This window comes from Rhinopithecus bieti, unplaced genomic scaffold, assembly GCF_001698545.2.
Source record: "Rhinopithecus bieti isolate Rb0 unplaced genomic scaffold, ASM169854v2 scaffold_13262, whole genome shotgun sequence".
Lineage (NCBI taxonomy): Eukaryota > Metazoa > Chordata > Mammalia > Primates > Cercopithecidae > Rhinopithecus > Rhinopithecus bieti.
The window spans coordinates 3,042,537-3,057,647 of record NW_016808004.1 but is presented as its reverse complement, the minus strand read 5'-3'; the positions used below and the strand labels follow the sequence as shown (position 1 = coordinate 3,057,647).

The following is a 15,111-nucleotide window of genomic DNA, read 5'->3' as shown; positions in this document are numbered from 1 at the left end:
GGCTACCAGCTGAGGCCTTACCTTGCTCTTACAGTGGATCTTGGCCCCCGAGTTTACCAGGATCTGGAGGATTCGTAAGTGGCCGAACCAGGCGGACAGGAGAAGCGCGTTCATCCCAAACTGGGGGAGAGGACATAGAGGAGGTGAGAAGAATGTGGGAAGGCGTGGCCGTGCCAGTCAGGCCCTGTGCCTTATGATTAAACCAAACAACCAGAAGGAACTATAAGTGCCACTCAGTCCAGGGAGCTCCAAGCTTTAGGAATTTAAATACCAAGATTTTTTGGTTTTTAAATAGAGGCTGATGTACTGTTGCAAACTTTTTAAATTTATTTTTTGCTAAATGAAACTTAAAAATAAAACAGCTGCTGGCCAGGCTCGGTGGCTCATGCCTGTTATCCCGGCACTTTGGGAGGCTAAGACGGGAGGATCACATGAGGTCAGGAGTTCAAGACCAGCCTGGCCAAAATGGTGGAACCCCGTCTCTAGCAAAAATACACAAATTAGCCGGGCGTGGTGGTGGGCACTTGTGATCTCAGCTACTTGGGAGGTTGAGGCAGGAGAATCACTTGAACCCAGGAGGTGGAGGTTGCAGTGAGCTGAGACCCGCCACTGCACTCCAGCCTGAGCGCCAGAGTGAGACTTCGTCTCAAAACAAACAAACAAACAAAAAGGCTGCCATTTACTCTCATCATCATTTCATAAAGAAAGACCATTTTAGAAGAAAAAAATTGTAAGGAACCAATCTTAGAATATATTCTTGGCAAATAAAGCTTCATAACTGGGCATGGTGGTTCACGCCTGTAATCCCAACACTGTGAGATGAGGATCACTTGAGCCCAGGAGTTTGAAACCAGACTGGGCAAAATAGGGGGACCCCCATCTCTACAGACATTTTTAAAAAATAAGCCAGGCGTGGAGGCACATTCCTGTGGTCCCAGCTACTTGGGAGGCTGAGGTGGGAGGATCACTTGAGCTCAGCAGATAGAGGCTGCAATGAGCTGTGATCACACCACTGCACTCCAGCCTTGGTGACAGAGCGAAACCCTGTCTCAAAAACCAACAAACAAAGACAAAAAACAAATGTAGCTTCATGAAAAATACATTGTCCCTGTTTTCTGATTTGCTATGACTGGTGAAGACCTTATCCTGGACCGGTGTTTAAGAATGGACTGTTTAAATCTCCCATAGAGGCTGGGCATGGTGGCTCATGCCTGTAACCTTAACATTTTGAGAGGGACCAAGGTGGGAGGATCACTTGAGCCAGGAGTTCAAGACCAGCCTGGGCAACATAGTGAGACCTGTCTCTACAAAAAAATTAATTAGCTGGACATGGTGGTGCGTGCCTGTAGTCCCAGCTACCTGAGAGACTGAGGTGAGAGGATCATTTGAACCCAGGAGGCAAAGGTTACGGTGAGCCAAAATTGCACTGCTGCTCTCCAGCCTGGGTGACGGAGTGAGAGCCTGTCTCAAAAATAAATAAAAAAAATAAATATCCCACAGAATATCTTCAAAGCAGATAGCTTCAGTCTGCAGCACCACACCACCTCACGAGACATCCTTGCACAGTCAAACACTGGCTTCTCTTAGAAATGTCGGCGGAGCTTGGAGGGCGACAGAGCAAGACTCCATCTCAAAAAAAAAAAAAAAATGAAAAAAGAAAAGGAAGAAATGCCTCCTCGAGCTGTTGAAATCTGCACTCCTGCAATTTCCATCTCACCAACTCTCTGGAGCAACTGAAAATATGTCTGTGGCTCCACTCAGGGCAGCCCCGGACCTGTTTGCAGGGTGCTCTTCCTCCACATCTGCACCGTGCTCCAGGGTCCCCAGAGCCCCTTCAGTGATCTCCACTGCAGTAGGGTTCTGCACTTCCCCCACCTCCCTGGAGTCTTTTCTTCTCTCTGAAGAGCAACCCCAGGCCTCCAAACTCAGCTCTGGGGATACATCAAGAGCCAGCCAGATCCTGGGAATGGTTTTTTGCAGTGCTTTCTTGGGTGTGGCTCCACCAGGAGCCTTTGTGAGGGGTACCAAGAAAAGGGGTCTTAGCGGCTGGCGCCAGAATTCCTCTTAGGGAGGGAACTGTGTTTGAGTAAAAGCCTTGACAAAGGGTTGAGGCAAAAGATGAAACTCAGAGGGAACTCACTAATCAGTAGGCTCCCGAACATCCAAAGAGAGTTGCTCTGCTCTGCTTTAGAAACAGGCGGGAATTTGGAGGCAGGAAGGGGGCGGTGCAGACAAGGACAGCACTGGAGAGAGGGAGGGGAGCAGAGGCTGGGCCCAAGGCAAGGAAAGAACCAAGGGCCTTTAAAGAACAGAATGTCAAAGAGGGGGTTTTAGGATTTTTACATTGTTTTGTGTGTGATATAGGTCCCCTCTATATCCCAGTTTGGAAAGCCATCCCACACTACAAGCCTTCTGTGAATGGAGTCCCAGGGAGAGGCACCATGTTTGGGATGACGCCAGGGTGGAATCAAAGGACTATTTGCAAAATTTCAAGAGGATGCCAAAAGTTGACCAAAAGTAAGAGACAGCAGGGACCACAAGCATTTAAATTCTTCCTCCTGAAATCCTAGGGAAGGTGCTGGACCCAGCAAAGAGCCTCAAATGAGGGTCTATCATCCAAGATTGGGGCATATTTTTTAAAATTTAAAATAAAAAAAAAAAAACAAAAAAAAAAACAAATGAGGGTTTACATCTGGCCTTAACTAGAGCTGAAGAGGCCAGGAGACCCGGCACTGGCTCAGAGCTCAGTGCCTGATAGAATATCAGCAACTGTGGGCTGGCTGCAGGAGGGAGGAAAAAGAACAAGCACCAGCAGAGTCCAGAGGAAGAAGTCCACAGGCGCTCAGGAATAAAAAGGGTAAAGGCTCAGGACTGGGGGAGCGAGAGCCATGGGAGCCAGAGCCTCCTGACAGTGGGGACCCCCGGGATATGTCACAGTCCTAAACCAGCTTTCCCCACATACATAGTTCCTAGGAACTATCCAGGCCAGAGTCCTGTGGCATATCACTAGAGATCTTCCTCCAGCAACAGGATTTCCTTTCTCCAGTATCTCCTGAACCCCATTACTACAGCAGGCAAGTCCACCATGCTGTCTTATTTTTCAAAATGTTATGTATTGCCATTTGCAAAAGAAACAGAGAGGTTTTTGTTTGTTTGTTTGTTTGTGACGGAGTCTCACTCTGTCACCCAGGTTGGAGTGCAGTGCTGTAATCTAGGTTTACGGCAACCTCCGTCTCCCAGGTTCAAGCGATTCTCCTGCCTCAGCCTCACCAGTAGCTGGGATCACAGGCGTGAACTACCATACCTGGCTAATTTTTGTACTTTTAGTAGAGACAGGGTTTCACCATGTTGGCCAGGCTGGTCTCGAACTTCTGATCTCAGGTGATCCTCCCGCCTCGGCCTCCCAAAGTGCTGGGATTACTGGTGTGAGCCACCGTGCCCAGCCAACAGGGAGGATTTCTAAAAGGGCCCCCTCTTACTGTTCTCCCTCATAGCTTCTTTTTTCACTAAACCTCCAAAGGAAGAAGTAACAGCATAGTGGTGACAGTGGGGGTCTTTGTGAGTAGAAAGAGTTGATGCAAGAGGCTCTAGTGTTTCACCAGGGAGCTCAGACTAAGGATCCTAGACGTTCTGCTCCTAAAGGCATCCCTAAATGAGGCCTAAGCAGGTACAGGGAAGAGACAGGATTGGGGAATGGGGAGGTAAGGGTTGCTGCCTCACTTCAACCCCAACTAGTAATCAACCCCCACACAGCGCGGCCTGGGAGCAGAGAGAAGCCGGAACAAAGAAAATTGTTTTCATGGACAACTAAGTCGCTGCAGGGAAGTTTATGGTTTTATTTTTTATTTTAAAATTTTTACCTATTTATTTATTTAGACACCAGTTTATAAGACTGGCTAATTTTTGTATTTTTTGGTAGAGATGGAGTTTCGCCATGTTGCCCAGGCTCGTCTCAAACTCCTGGGCTCAAGTGATCTACCCACTTGGCCTCCCAAAGTACCGAGATTACAGGCGTGAGCCATTGTGCCCAGGCACTTTTTAAAATTTAAATGTAGACAAAGCCATAAGTGTATCCCTTTCAAATGTCATTATTAGATTCAGCCTTTTCCCCAAACCTTGTAGAGATAATTTTACAGACCCCGTTACTCATCAGTGCTCTCTCTCAGCAACACACTGCCTGCCAATTGTTTAACTAAGACTGTTAGTCTTTATCCAAGACTTTGAAGTGTTAGCCAGGGCAGAGCCCTGTGGCATGTCATGAGAGACCTTCCTCCTGGTGCTTTTGCTAATCAGGCCTCTATCAATCCACCCAATTATCTGTTCTACAGCCCTCTCCCTGTTCACGTGCTTTCATGAGGGACTGAAAAGGCTCTCTGAGAACTGAAAGACCCTTGAAAGTGGAGAGCTCTTCATTACTGTATAGGAGGAACATGGAACCAGTGCAGTGTCCCTGGCACCTGAAGCCTTTGACTCCCTGCCACTCTGCACCTGAATGTCTGCATATTAGCAGCAATCTCAGCAACCGGCTCATAGACCCAGAGAGATCTCCAGTGCCCCCCACCACCCTGAGACAGACAGACAGACAGACACGCACACACAGACGTGCCTCTGTGAGGGCCCCTACCGCATCCTCCTCGTCCACAGCAGCCTCGTGCTCCAGAAGCAGACGCACAGCCTGCTCATGCCCTGCACCTGCAGCCCAGTGCAGGGCCACCCTGCCCACCTGCCCGGAGGGAGATGACACTTGTCAGGTGCTGCTGCCACCTGGCTGCCTGGACCACCTCCCACACCCTCCCCCAGGACAGCTGGTCTGCAGGCTGGAAGGGTGTTTGCTGGCTCTGGTCCCCAGCTGGCTGGGCACCCAGCCCCATTCTGCCGCATGCTCCTCTCCTGCATGGCAACCAAAGCCAACATAGTAAAATGACTGGACCCATCTGTCCCCATCTGTCCCCATCTAAAACTCTTCAGTTTCCCATGGCTCTCAGAATAAACTCCTAACCCTGGAGATGATGAGGCGCTGCATGGTCTGGCGTTGCCCACCCCTGCTTCTCAGAAATGCCAAGCAACTTCCCACCTCTAGGCCTTTTCCTGCTGTTGCCCCTGCTGGAAAGCCCATGTGGTCAAGGATTACCCTCCAAGTCCCTGAGAGGCACTGGAGTCCCTGGGTTCTGTCCCCTTCCTTCTCTCAGAATGGGGCTGAAGGGGCCTGATGTACCATCTCATTCTCAGACCACCCTGGCAGTTCAAAATGCCATCCAAGCAGGCCTGGGGGAAGTTGGCCTGTGGCCCCTGTGCCCACTTCTTCCCTCTGTAGTTTTCAGCTTATGAGGGGACAATGAAAGGAAGCACTGGTTTTCTGCGTGGTCTCAGGCAAGCCACATCCCCTCTCTGGAGCCCAGCTGCTCCTTCCTTCCTCAGAGTTTCTGCCCATACTGTTCTCTCTGCCTAGAATACTGTCCTTCACCTAGCTCCTCAAAAATGCCACTGCCGGGAGGGTGAGGCGGCCCACGCCTGTAATCCCAGCACTTTGGGAGGCTGAGGTGGGAGGATAGCTTGAGTCCAGGAGTTTGAGACCAGCCTGGGCAACATAGCAAGACCCCTATCTCTAGAAAAAATACAAAATCAGCCTGGCATGGTGGTGCGTGCCTGTAGTCTCAGCTACTCAGGAGGCTGATGTGGGAGGATCAACTGAGCCCAGGAAGGTCAAGGCTGCAGGGAGCTGTGATTGTTCCACTGCGCTCCAGCCTGGGTGATGTGAGGTCCTGTCTCAAAGAAAAAATTTAAAAAGCCACCTCCTTGGGAGGCTTTTCCCGACCCTCCTGCACATGCTGTTATGACAACTTATCACAGAGAGAATGAATTGTTTGTGGGATGCTTTGTGTAATGTCTGTCCTCTTTTGCCCATCTCCCAGCTTCTGGCTGCTGACCTTTGAGCCTAGCCCTCCTGGCTCTAACTTCTCAGATGGGTCCCAGAAGTTAAGTTTGACCTCTGGAATTGCCAAGCCTGGCTTGGAATCCTGACCCTGACCTTGGGTGGGGGTCCAACCACTCTAAGCCTTAGATTCCTTAGATTCCTGGAGACAATGCAGGCCATGAGGACAGAGCCTGAGCCTCCCTCCAAGTTAACACATGCAAATGTACCTGCCTCTAGCTCAGATGAACTGTTCCCCCTGTGTACTGGCATTATCATGATACTATCCCAGGTGCCCTGATTCAGAGAAGCCAATTACGCACGTGGTTTCTGGCCCTGGTGTTAACCCTCCTCCCAATCAGCTCCTGCATCCTGCTGACGTTGTTCTGGCGGGCGGCCTCGTGGAGCTGCCTCTCCAGAGGAAGCACTATGGGGACAAAATGGGGTGCAGGATGAGGGGGAGGATCCCCCACACTGCAGACAGCAGAGGTAAACAGCCTGTTCCCACTCCTGGACATTGCTGGGGCAGGGGTCTTTCAGCTAGGAATGGGGGCAGAGCGGCACAGCCCTCCTCCCTCTCAAGGTCCGGGTCCTCCCCAGACAGGCTGCTCTTCTTCATTAACTCATCCCACAGCCACGCAACCAGGACGTGGTGAAACCCCGAAGACGGAAGAGCAGGGCAAAGCCATTTGCAGCAGCCTAAATGTGTGCCCCATTATCCAAGTTTCACGTACCCTCCCAAGAGCTGCTCTTGGGGAAGGAAATGAAATTAACTCCCTCTGGAGTCAGTAACCACCTTTTCAGTCTAGTGTAGAAAACAGCCAGGATTTACTGAGCCACCTATTTCGTGCCAGTGCCGGGTGAGGCCAGAAGCACGTTTACCCTACTTCTGTACCTTCCATCTCCTTGCTCCTCCACCCCTTATTCCAACCCCTCTGTTGCCCAGACTGAAGTGCAGTGGCATGATCTTGTCTCACTGCAACCTCCGCCTCCCAGGTTCAAGCGATTCTCCCACCTCAGCCTCCTCAGTAGCTGAGATTACAAGTGTGTGCTACCACACCTGGTTAATTTTTGTATATTTGGTAGAGACAGGGTTTCAACAGGTTGGCCAGGCTGGTCCCCAACTCCTGACCTCAAGTGATCCGCCTGCCTCGGCCTCCCAAAGTGCTGGGATTACGGGTGTGAGCCACAGCACCCAGCCTCTTCCAACACCTCTTGCCCATATCCTAACCAGCTTTCACCTGCCCATGCTGAGGCCACCTCAATTTTCCTTCTATGTGGTCTCTCTCTTCTCTCTGCTCCTCTCACCCTCATCGCTGCACCTTTAGCACAGAGTCTCAGATTAAAGGGAACCTCAGAGCTCCCCCTGCCCACCCCTGTCACACACAGCTGTGGGCTCAGGGTCAGACTGCAGGTTAGTGTCTGAGCCAGGAGGACCCAGGGCCAGATGATCCCTACCGGAGCCCCATGCTGCCGTCAACCTGACGGCTCTTGATTGTGAGGATGTCTAGTCTCCATGGCTAGACTCCAAGCATTTTGGAGGCTCTGGACACACTTGACCCTTCCTGATCCACCCACAGCTCACAGCAGGCCCAAAGGTGGGCACAGGAGGAACCCACAAAACTCTGCCTCTGAGCCAGGCATGGTGGCTCATGCATGCAATCCCAGCAGTTTGGGAGGTCAAGGCAGGAGGATGGCTTGAAGCCAGGAGTTCGAGACCAGCCTGGGCTACAAAGCAAAACTCCCATCTCTACAAAAAAGTTTTTTAAAAAATTAGCCAGGTGTGGCGGCACATGCCTATAGTCCCAGCTATTCAGGAGGCTAAGGCAAGAGGATTGCTTGAGCCCGGGAGTTTGAGGCTGCCAATGAACTATAATTGCACCTCTGCACTCTAGCCTGGGCAACAGAGTGAGACCCTGTCTCTAAAAAGAAAACAAAAACAGGCCGGGCGTGGTGGCTCACACCTGTAATCCCAGCTCTTTGGGAGGCTGAGGTGGATGGATCATGAGGTCAGCAGATCAAGACCATCCTGGCCAACATGGTGAAACCCAGTCTCTACTAAAATACAAAATTAGTTGGGCATGGTGGCACACACCTGTAGTCCCAGCTACTCGGGAGGCTGAGGCAGGAGAATTGCTTCAACCTGGGAGGTTGAGGTTGCAGTGAGCTGAGATCATGCCACTGCACTCCAGCCTGGTGACAGAGCAAGACTCCGTCTCAAAAAAAAAACAAAGAAAACAGAGGTCGGGTGCAGTGGCTCACGCCTGTAATCCCAGCACTTTGGGAGGCTGAGGGGNCAACAGAGTGAGACCCTGTCTCTAAAAAGAAAACAAAAACAGGCCGGGCGTGGTGGCTCACACCTGTAATCCCAGCTCTTTGGGAGGCTGAGGTGGATGGATCATGAGGTCAGCAGATCAAGACCATCCTGGCCAACATGGTGAAACCCAGTCTCTACTAAAAATACAAAAATTAGTTGGGCATGGTGGCACACACCTGTAGTCCCAGCTACTCGGGAGGCTGAGGCAGGAGAATTGCTTCAACCTGGGAGGTTGAGGTTGCAGTGAGCTGAGATCATGCCACTGCACTCCAGCCTGGTGACAGAGCAAGACTCCGTCTCAAAAAAAAAACAAAGAAAACAGAGGTCGGGTGCAGTGGCTCACGCCTGTAATCCCAGCACTTTGGGAGGCTGAGGGGGGCGGATCACGAGGTCAGGAGATGGAGACCATCCTGGCTAATACAGTGAAACCCCGTCTCTACTTAAAAACACAAAAAAATTAGCCAGGAGTGGTGGCGGGTGCCTGTAGTCCCAGCTACTCGGGAGGCTGAGGCAGGAGAATGGCGTGAACCCGGCAGGCGGAGCTTGCAGTAAGCAGAGATCACGCCACTGCACTCCAGCCTGGGCCACAGAGCGAGACTCTGTCTCAGAAAAAACAAAAAAGAAAAAAGAAAACAGAAACAAAAAAAAATATCTGCTTGTATGAGTGATACCAACAATCCCCATACGAATAGATGCCTGTCCCCTCTCCCAAAGTGCTCACACATACTAACACAGACGAATATTTACTGGCCCTTTGCATAGTTACTGCAGGGCAAGTGACCCCACAGCCTTCATGTTTGGTCCAGTATGAATGTCTGAACCCAGCCCCTTTGTGTATCCAGGGACAGGTGATGAGTGTCTTGGTAGGGAAGGCTAAGATTCACTGAGGTGAGAGACAGGCCTGCCATGCAGTTTGCTTTTCTAGATAAATTCCACACAGACTTCTCCAGATGTGAGAGGATCTTGAGCTTTCTGGGGCCTCATGGATACAACCTGTGGACCTCAGAGTCGCTACCCCAGGAGGCAATCACACAGTCCTGGGTTCAACTCTGGGTGAACCACTTCCTAGCTGTGTTAGGCAGTTTCCTCATCTGCAAAATGGTAGTGTGAGCTTCCTTACAAGATTAATATAATGATTAGAATCGAGATATGAAAGCCCCTGGCACAGTATCTGGCATATAATGACCATACCACCGCCACCATCACTATCATCACTATTATTCCTCCAAGGTGAAGGGTCAAATTCTGGTAGCCAAAGAGAGCTGCCTCTTCAGGTGTGAGCTTACAGCGGCCTGGGTTCTAGTACCTGCCCTGCCACTTTCTAGCAGCAGGATCCTGGGCTAGCCATATCCCCCTTGTAGGTCTGTTTCTTCCATTGTAAAATTGGGGGAGGGTGAAGAAAGAGATCTGTATAGTTCCCTTCCTGTCTGGCACCCTGTGTCTTATCTGCAGCTTAGGGGGATTGGCCTGGTTTGTATTTGCAAACAGCCAGGATCCCAGTGGGAAGCCAGCAGACACTACCTAGAGCCAGGCCAGAGAACGTTAAGTTAGAATGAAATCAAGTTCAGTCTCATCTCTTCCATCCACCTCCCACATCCAATACCCACTGAGCTGTCTGAGCCTTTGCCCATGCTGGGTCCTCTGTCCAGAATTCTCTGCCACACACACCAATGCTCCATTGCTACACATTCTTCGCAGGCCCCCTCAAGTGATCCTCCACCCCAGACAGAATCATGTACCTACTCTGAAATAATTAGCATCTTGATTGAGCATTCCCACCCCCAACACATCCCTCAGCTGAATAGATGCAGTGTGCCAGCATTTTGGACACTATAGGTCTCAAAGGAATCCAGTGAGCTGCACTATGCGCATTTGAGGGAGAGCCCCGGGATTCAGCTGTCGGGGTTCGGCCAGGGCTGCAGGATCAAGGACTCACAGTGCAAACACCGACACAATCCTTCTCTCCCCTCTCCCAGACAGTGCAGCCAAAGCTGCCCCAGGCCAGCTGATGCCCACACAGACGCTGCTGCCCGGCCTAGAGGCCCTGGCACTGGGTGCACTCCCTGAGGGAGGCTTAGAGTTGCCCTTCTCCCACCTGTGGCCAGTCAGGCTCCTCCCCTCTGAGTGCGTGCCCCATCCGATGCGGTCTCCACTCGCTATCCAGTCCCAGCATTCCGGGGGAGCTGGGGCTTTCAGCACTTCTACCACCCAATGGCTGCGTGACCTTGAACAACTCATTTGAACACCCTGTGCCTCAGTTTCTCATCTGCCAAATGAAGATAACGTAATGTCCTACCCAAATGGCCGAAGCGAAGATCAAATGACGTGCCTCTCCTGGGTCAAGGCCTGGCACACAAAGTACAGCACGCAGTCAAGTATCGCTATTACCTTTATTATTTGTAGCTAACCTCTCAGCCGCTGCTCCCCGCTCACCTGGCGGGTGGCGCCCCCGAGTCCCAGACGCACCGGCAAGGTCCCCTTGGCCCGGTGCGCTGACCGGTAACCATTCCGCTCGGAGCCACACAGACACCCAAGTCAGAGGTGGCCGTTCGGAGGGCAACAACGTCACCCCTGACACTCCCCAAACGGATGCGGGGGTCCTCTCGGCCTCGGCCCCCGCCCCCCGTCCCCCAGCCAGGCAAACTCACGGCCGTCGGTCTCCCACGCCAGCTCCTCCTGCATCCCGCCGTTCCGCAGCCCCTGCGCGCGCCGGCGCCCGGGTGCGAGGTGTGCGTCCGCTGGGGCGGGGCCCGGAGAGCCGAGAGGAGGGGGCGGTCGCTCCTCCAGATCCCACGCCCCGCCTTCTAGGAGCGCAGATGCAGCGGCCACCCCAGTCCTGGACCAGGATGCAGATCCCTCCTCCTGCTCTCTTAACCTGCCCACCGCTCCGCGCCCGAAGCCGGCGGGTCGGGGCCACGCCGAGTTCCGCAGGTGCCCCTGACCCAGTCTCCTCCCCAGGAGTTCGCCCAGCCTCCCCGGCCCTGGAGATAGATGCGCACAAGGCATCTAGCAGGTTCACCTTCCTCGCGCCTCTCAGGGCGGAGGGATGAGCCTTGGGCCCGCCGCCTCAGGCGCAGAAAGTCAAACCCCAAGGATGTGAGCTGGCGTTTAAGGAACCACAACCTCAGCAGCTCTGCAAGCATATGAAGAGATGGTCGGATTTTTCAGTGTTCAGAAAGATGACAATGAGATATCACTTACATCCATTAAGACTGGCAAAAATTAGAAAGCTGAATAATGCCAAATGTCAGCGGAGAATATGGAGCTGTCGAGCTGGCGTGAGTAGCCTGTGGCTGTCAATCTGGAAAACAGTCTGGCAGTAATGAGGGAAATTATGGGAGAACCCTAAAATCCAGCTCCTTGATATAGATCTCTGAAATTCTCTTGCAGGCCCATAAAGGGACATGTAGGAGGATGTTGGTTGCTGTGTTGCTGTGGTTGCTAAGAGTTGGAGACAATCTAAGCGCCCTTTCTTATGAGAGCGGATGGATAAAATGTGACGCTGTGCAGCACTCAAAGCAAGGGACCCGGTGTATTCGTGGCAACATGGATTTAAACACCTAGTGCTAGGCAGAAAAAGTAAACCAAACCAAATAAAAACTAGAAGACAATATCAATAAAAATATTACAAATGCATTTACATCAAACAACACAGACTTGCAAAGACACATAGAAACAAAAAGATACCCATTAAATACACGAGAATGGGTTGCACTTCAGACCCTTGGGGGATGTCCATGTCCTTTTTGCCTTAAAGGCATTTACAGCTTCTTTGAATTTAGGGATAATGGGGTCTCAGGCATCTCTATCCCAAGGCAAGAAGCCAGAAAAGCCATGATAGGTGTAGTTACTACTTTGGGGATCAAAGGAGGAAGAGCATCTTTCAGTCATTAGTCCTTAAGATATCGTTCAGGAAGCCTTCCTAGAGAAGGAAGTATTTGGAATGGCCTTTGAAAAATAACATGATGATAACAGCTAGCAATTAATGAGCCCTGAGCCAACCCCTCAAAACGGTCTCAAAATAACAATTCCAATATAATAATCAAAGATATGATTCCTTTTTTTTTTTTTCCTGAGACAGTCTCACTCTTTCTTCCAGGCTGGAGTGCAGTGGCATGATCTCGGCTCACTGCAACCTCCGCCTCCCAGGTTCAAGCAGTTCTTCTGCCTCAGCCTCCCCAGTAGCTGGGATTACAGGTGCTCGCCCCCACACCTGGCTAATTTTGTATTTTTAGTAGAGATGGGGTTTCACCATGTTGGTCAGGCTGGTATTGAACTCCTGACCTTGGGTCATCCACCCACCTCAGCCTCCCAAAGTGTTGGGGTTACAGGTGTGAGCCACTGCGCCACCCCTCCCCCCCCTTTTTTTTTCTTTCTTTTTTTTTTTTTAAGACAGAGTCTCACTGTGTTGCCCAAGCTGGAGTGCAGTAGCGTAATCTCGGCTCACTGCAAACGCTGCCTCCCAGGTTCAAGCGATTTTTATGCCTCAGCCTCCCAAGTAGCTGGGACTACAGGTGTGCACATGCGGCTAAGTTTTGTATTTTTAGTAGAGACGGGGTTTCACCGTGTTGGCCAGGCTGTCCTTGAACTCCTGACCTCAAGTGATCCATCCACCTAAGTCTCCCAAAGTGCTGGATTACAGCTGTGAGCCACCACGCCTAGCCAAAGATAATATTCCTGAAAACAGTTTAAATGTTTTTTGTAAAGCTTTTGTCATGTGTACATCCCTCTAGGGGCACAGTGTCACGTTACGGTTTTAGTCACTTGGAATAGTTCTCTATGTGGTTATGCCACCAACTCAACATGAATGGTTTATTTTGTTTTGCTTTTGTTTTTTAGGTATTTTTAAATGTTAATTTTACTTTACAATTATGTAAAATATTTACATGTTTCAAAGTTAAGTGTCTGAAGGTTGTCATAGTCAGCTGTGGTGATGGATGAAGAGGGGACCACTGGCTTCCAGCCTGCTCTCACTCTCCTTCACTCCATATCCAGTTTTTCTTCCCAGCTGCTGAGGCTGCTGACCAACAGTGACCCCAGGCCATCACAGACTTGGCTGCAGACCCAGGGTGTTAGTATCACCCATAGACCTCCCCAGGAGCATATCCTTGTGGTTCCTTTTCAGCAGCTGGACACACTTGGTTTCTCAGATGACTGGCTAAGGACTCCTCTGATCCCCAGCTCCCCTTCTGGTCCTTCCACAACTGTGTAAGGCAAATTACTATCACAGATCCCCTATCCCAGGGGTCCCCAACCCCCAGGCTTCCGACCAGCACTGGTCCGTGGCCTGTTAGGAACTGGACCACACAGCAGGAGAGTGAGCATTACCACCTGAGCTCCGCATCCTGAAAGATCAGTGGTGACATTAGATTCTCACAGAAGGTCAAACCCTATTGTGAACTGTGCATGTGAAGGATCTAGGTTGCACACTTCTTTTTTTTTTTTTTTTTTTTTTGAGATGGAGTTTCGCTCTTGTTGCCCAGGCTGGAGTTCAATGGCACACTGCAATTTCTGCCTCCCAGGTTCAAGCAATTCTCCTGCCTCAGCCTCCCATGTAGCTAGGATTATAGGTGTGTGACACCATACCTGGCTAATTTTGTATTTTTTTAGTAAAGATGGGGTTTCACCATGTTAGTCAGGCTGGTCTCAAACTCCTGACCTCAAGTGATCCTCCCGCCTCAGCCTCCCAAAGTCCTGGGATTACAGGCATGAGCCACCATGCCTGACCTAGGTTGCATGCTTCTTATGAGAATCTAACTAATGCCTGATCATCTGAGGGGGAACAGTTTTATCCCAAACCATCCCCCCACCTCCCAGTCCTGTAGAAAAATTGTCTGCCACAAAACTGGACCCTAGTGCCAAAATGTTGGGGACCAATGCCCTAAACCATAACTTCAACATGATTCTGCTTCCCTCACTGCATCCTGACTAACAAAATAACATTTGTGTTGTTGATGCTTACCCTTATATTGTTTAATTTAATCATATGTTCTCTCTTTACTGCAGTAGCATACTATATACCATCTTCTCACTTTGCCCTCTCCCTTAAAATTCACCTATTTAAGTGTATAATTCAATAGGTTTTAGTACAGTATTGTTCAGAGTTGTATAACTATCACCACTAAATTTTAATATTTTCATCACCCCAGAAAAGAAAGCCCAACCCTTTAGCTATCACCCCCCATGCAGTTTCCCCTCCCCAACCCTCCACACACAGCCCTAGGCAACCACAAATCTACTTTCTTTCTCCATAGATTTGCCTGTTCTGAACATTCTTCTGGCTTTCATTCTGGGAACAATCTGCTACAGAGATCTCTCCGCAGTAGACTGTCAAGATCTTCCTGCGTCCTTTGTACAGCCTCAGAGTCCTCCATTGGGTGGCTTATTCAACCACTCCCTGTTGATGGACATTGGCCCTGTTTCCAGACTTTTATTATTACAATAGAATTACAATGACCAACCTTATGCATGCATCAATTGGTATTTTTACCAGTGCATTTATGGGATCTATTCTTATAAATGGGATTGCTTGGTCAAAGGGTAAATGCACATGTAACTTTGCTAGCTGTTGCCAAATTCTCCTCCATAAGGTCCAGAAATATTTTGCATTTCCATTACCAATGTATGAGGGTGCCTGTTTCCAAGGAGAACATGCTGTAAAACTTGGATTTTTCCCAATCTGATAAGAAATAGTAATTCATTATAATCTTAGTTTGCATTTCTATCATTACAAGCAAAGTTAGTTATCTGTTTCTAGGTTTAAGAGTCATTTTATTTTATTTTTTTTTTCCTGAGAACAATCTGTTCTTATCCCGCTCATTTTTAAAATGATTGTTGGCCTTTTGCTTAAGAGAAATTTTAAAACAGCTTTTTATTTCTTCTT

The 15,111-nt window shown here is 50.0% G+C and overlaps 1 protein-coding gene and 1 long non-coding RNA gene across 9 annotated transcripts in view; one reads left to right on the top strand and one right to left on the bottom strand.

Annotated features, from left to right (window-relative positions):
- The window catches only part of ANKDD1A (ankyrin repeat and death domain containing 1A), a 44,826-nt gene extending 33,865 nt beyond the window's left edge, over positions 1-10,961 (bottom strand). For 5 of the 8 annotated variants that reach the window (XM_017885129.1, XM_017885130.1, XM_017885136.1 and 2 more), the window contains exons 1-4: positions 10,877-10,941; positions 6,235-6,338; positions 4,625-4,723; positions 22-120 (exon numbers count right to left, since the gene is read on the bottom strand). In XM_017885129.1, the coding sequence (XP_017740618.1) occupies positions 22-120; positions 4,625-4,723; positions 6,235-6,338; positions 10,877-10,910 (336 nt within the window). In that variant the 5' untranslated portion in view covers positions 10,911-10,941. Of the gene's footprint in view, positions 1-21; positions 121-4,624; positions 4,724-6,234; positions 6,339-10,661; positions 10,699-10,876 lie in introns of those variants that run through there. The other 3 variants (XM_017885137.1, XM_017885133.1, XM_017885134.1) reach the window with 3 other exon arrangements.
- LOC108537555 (uncharacterized) overlaps positions 1-14,602 on the top strand; it is a 37,920-nt gene extending 23,318 nt beyond the window's left edge. Inside the window, exons 3-4 of the long non-coding RNA XR_001887855.1 lie at positions 35-143; positions 14,483-14,602. This is a non-coding gene — a long non-coding RNA (uncharacterized LOC108537555). The remainder of the gene's footprint in view (positions 1-34; positions 144-14,482) is intronic.
- Positions 14,603-15,111: the final 509 nt, after the last annotated feature.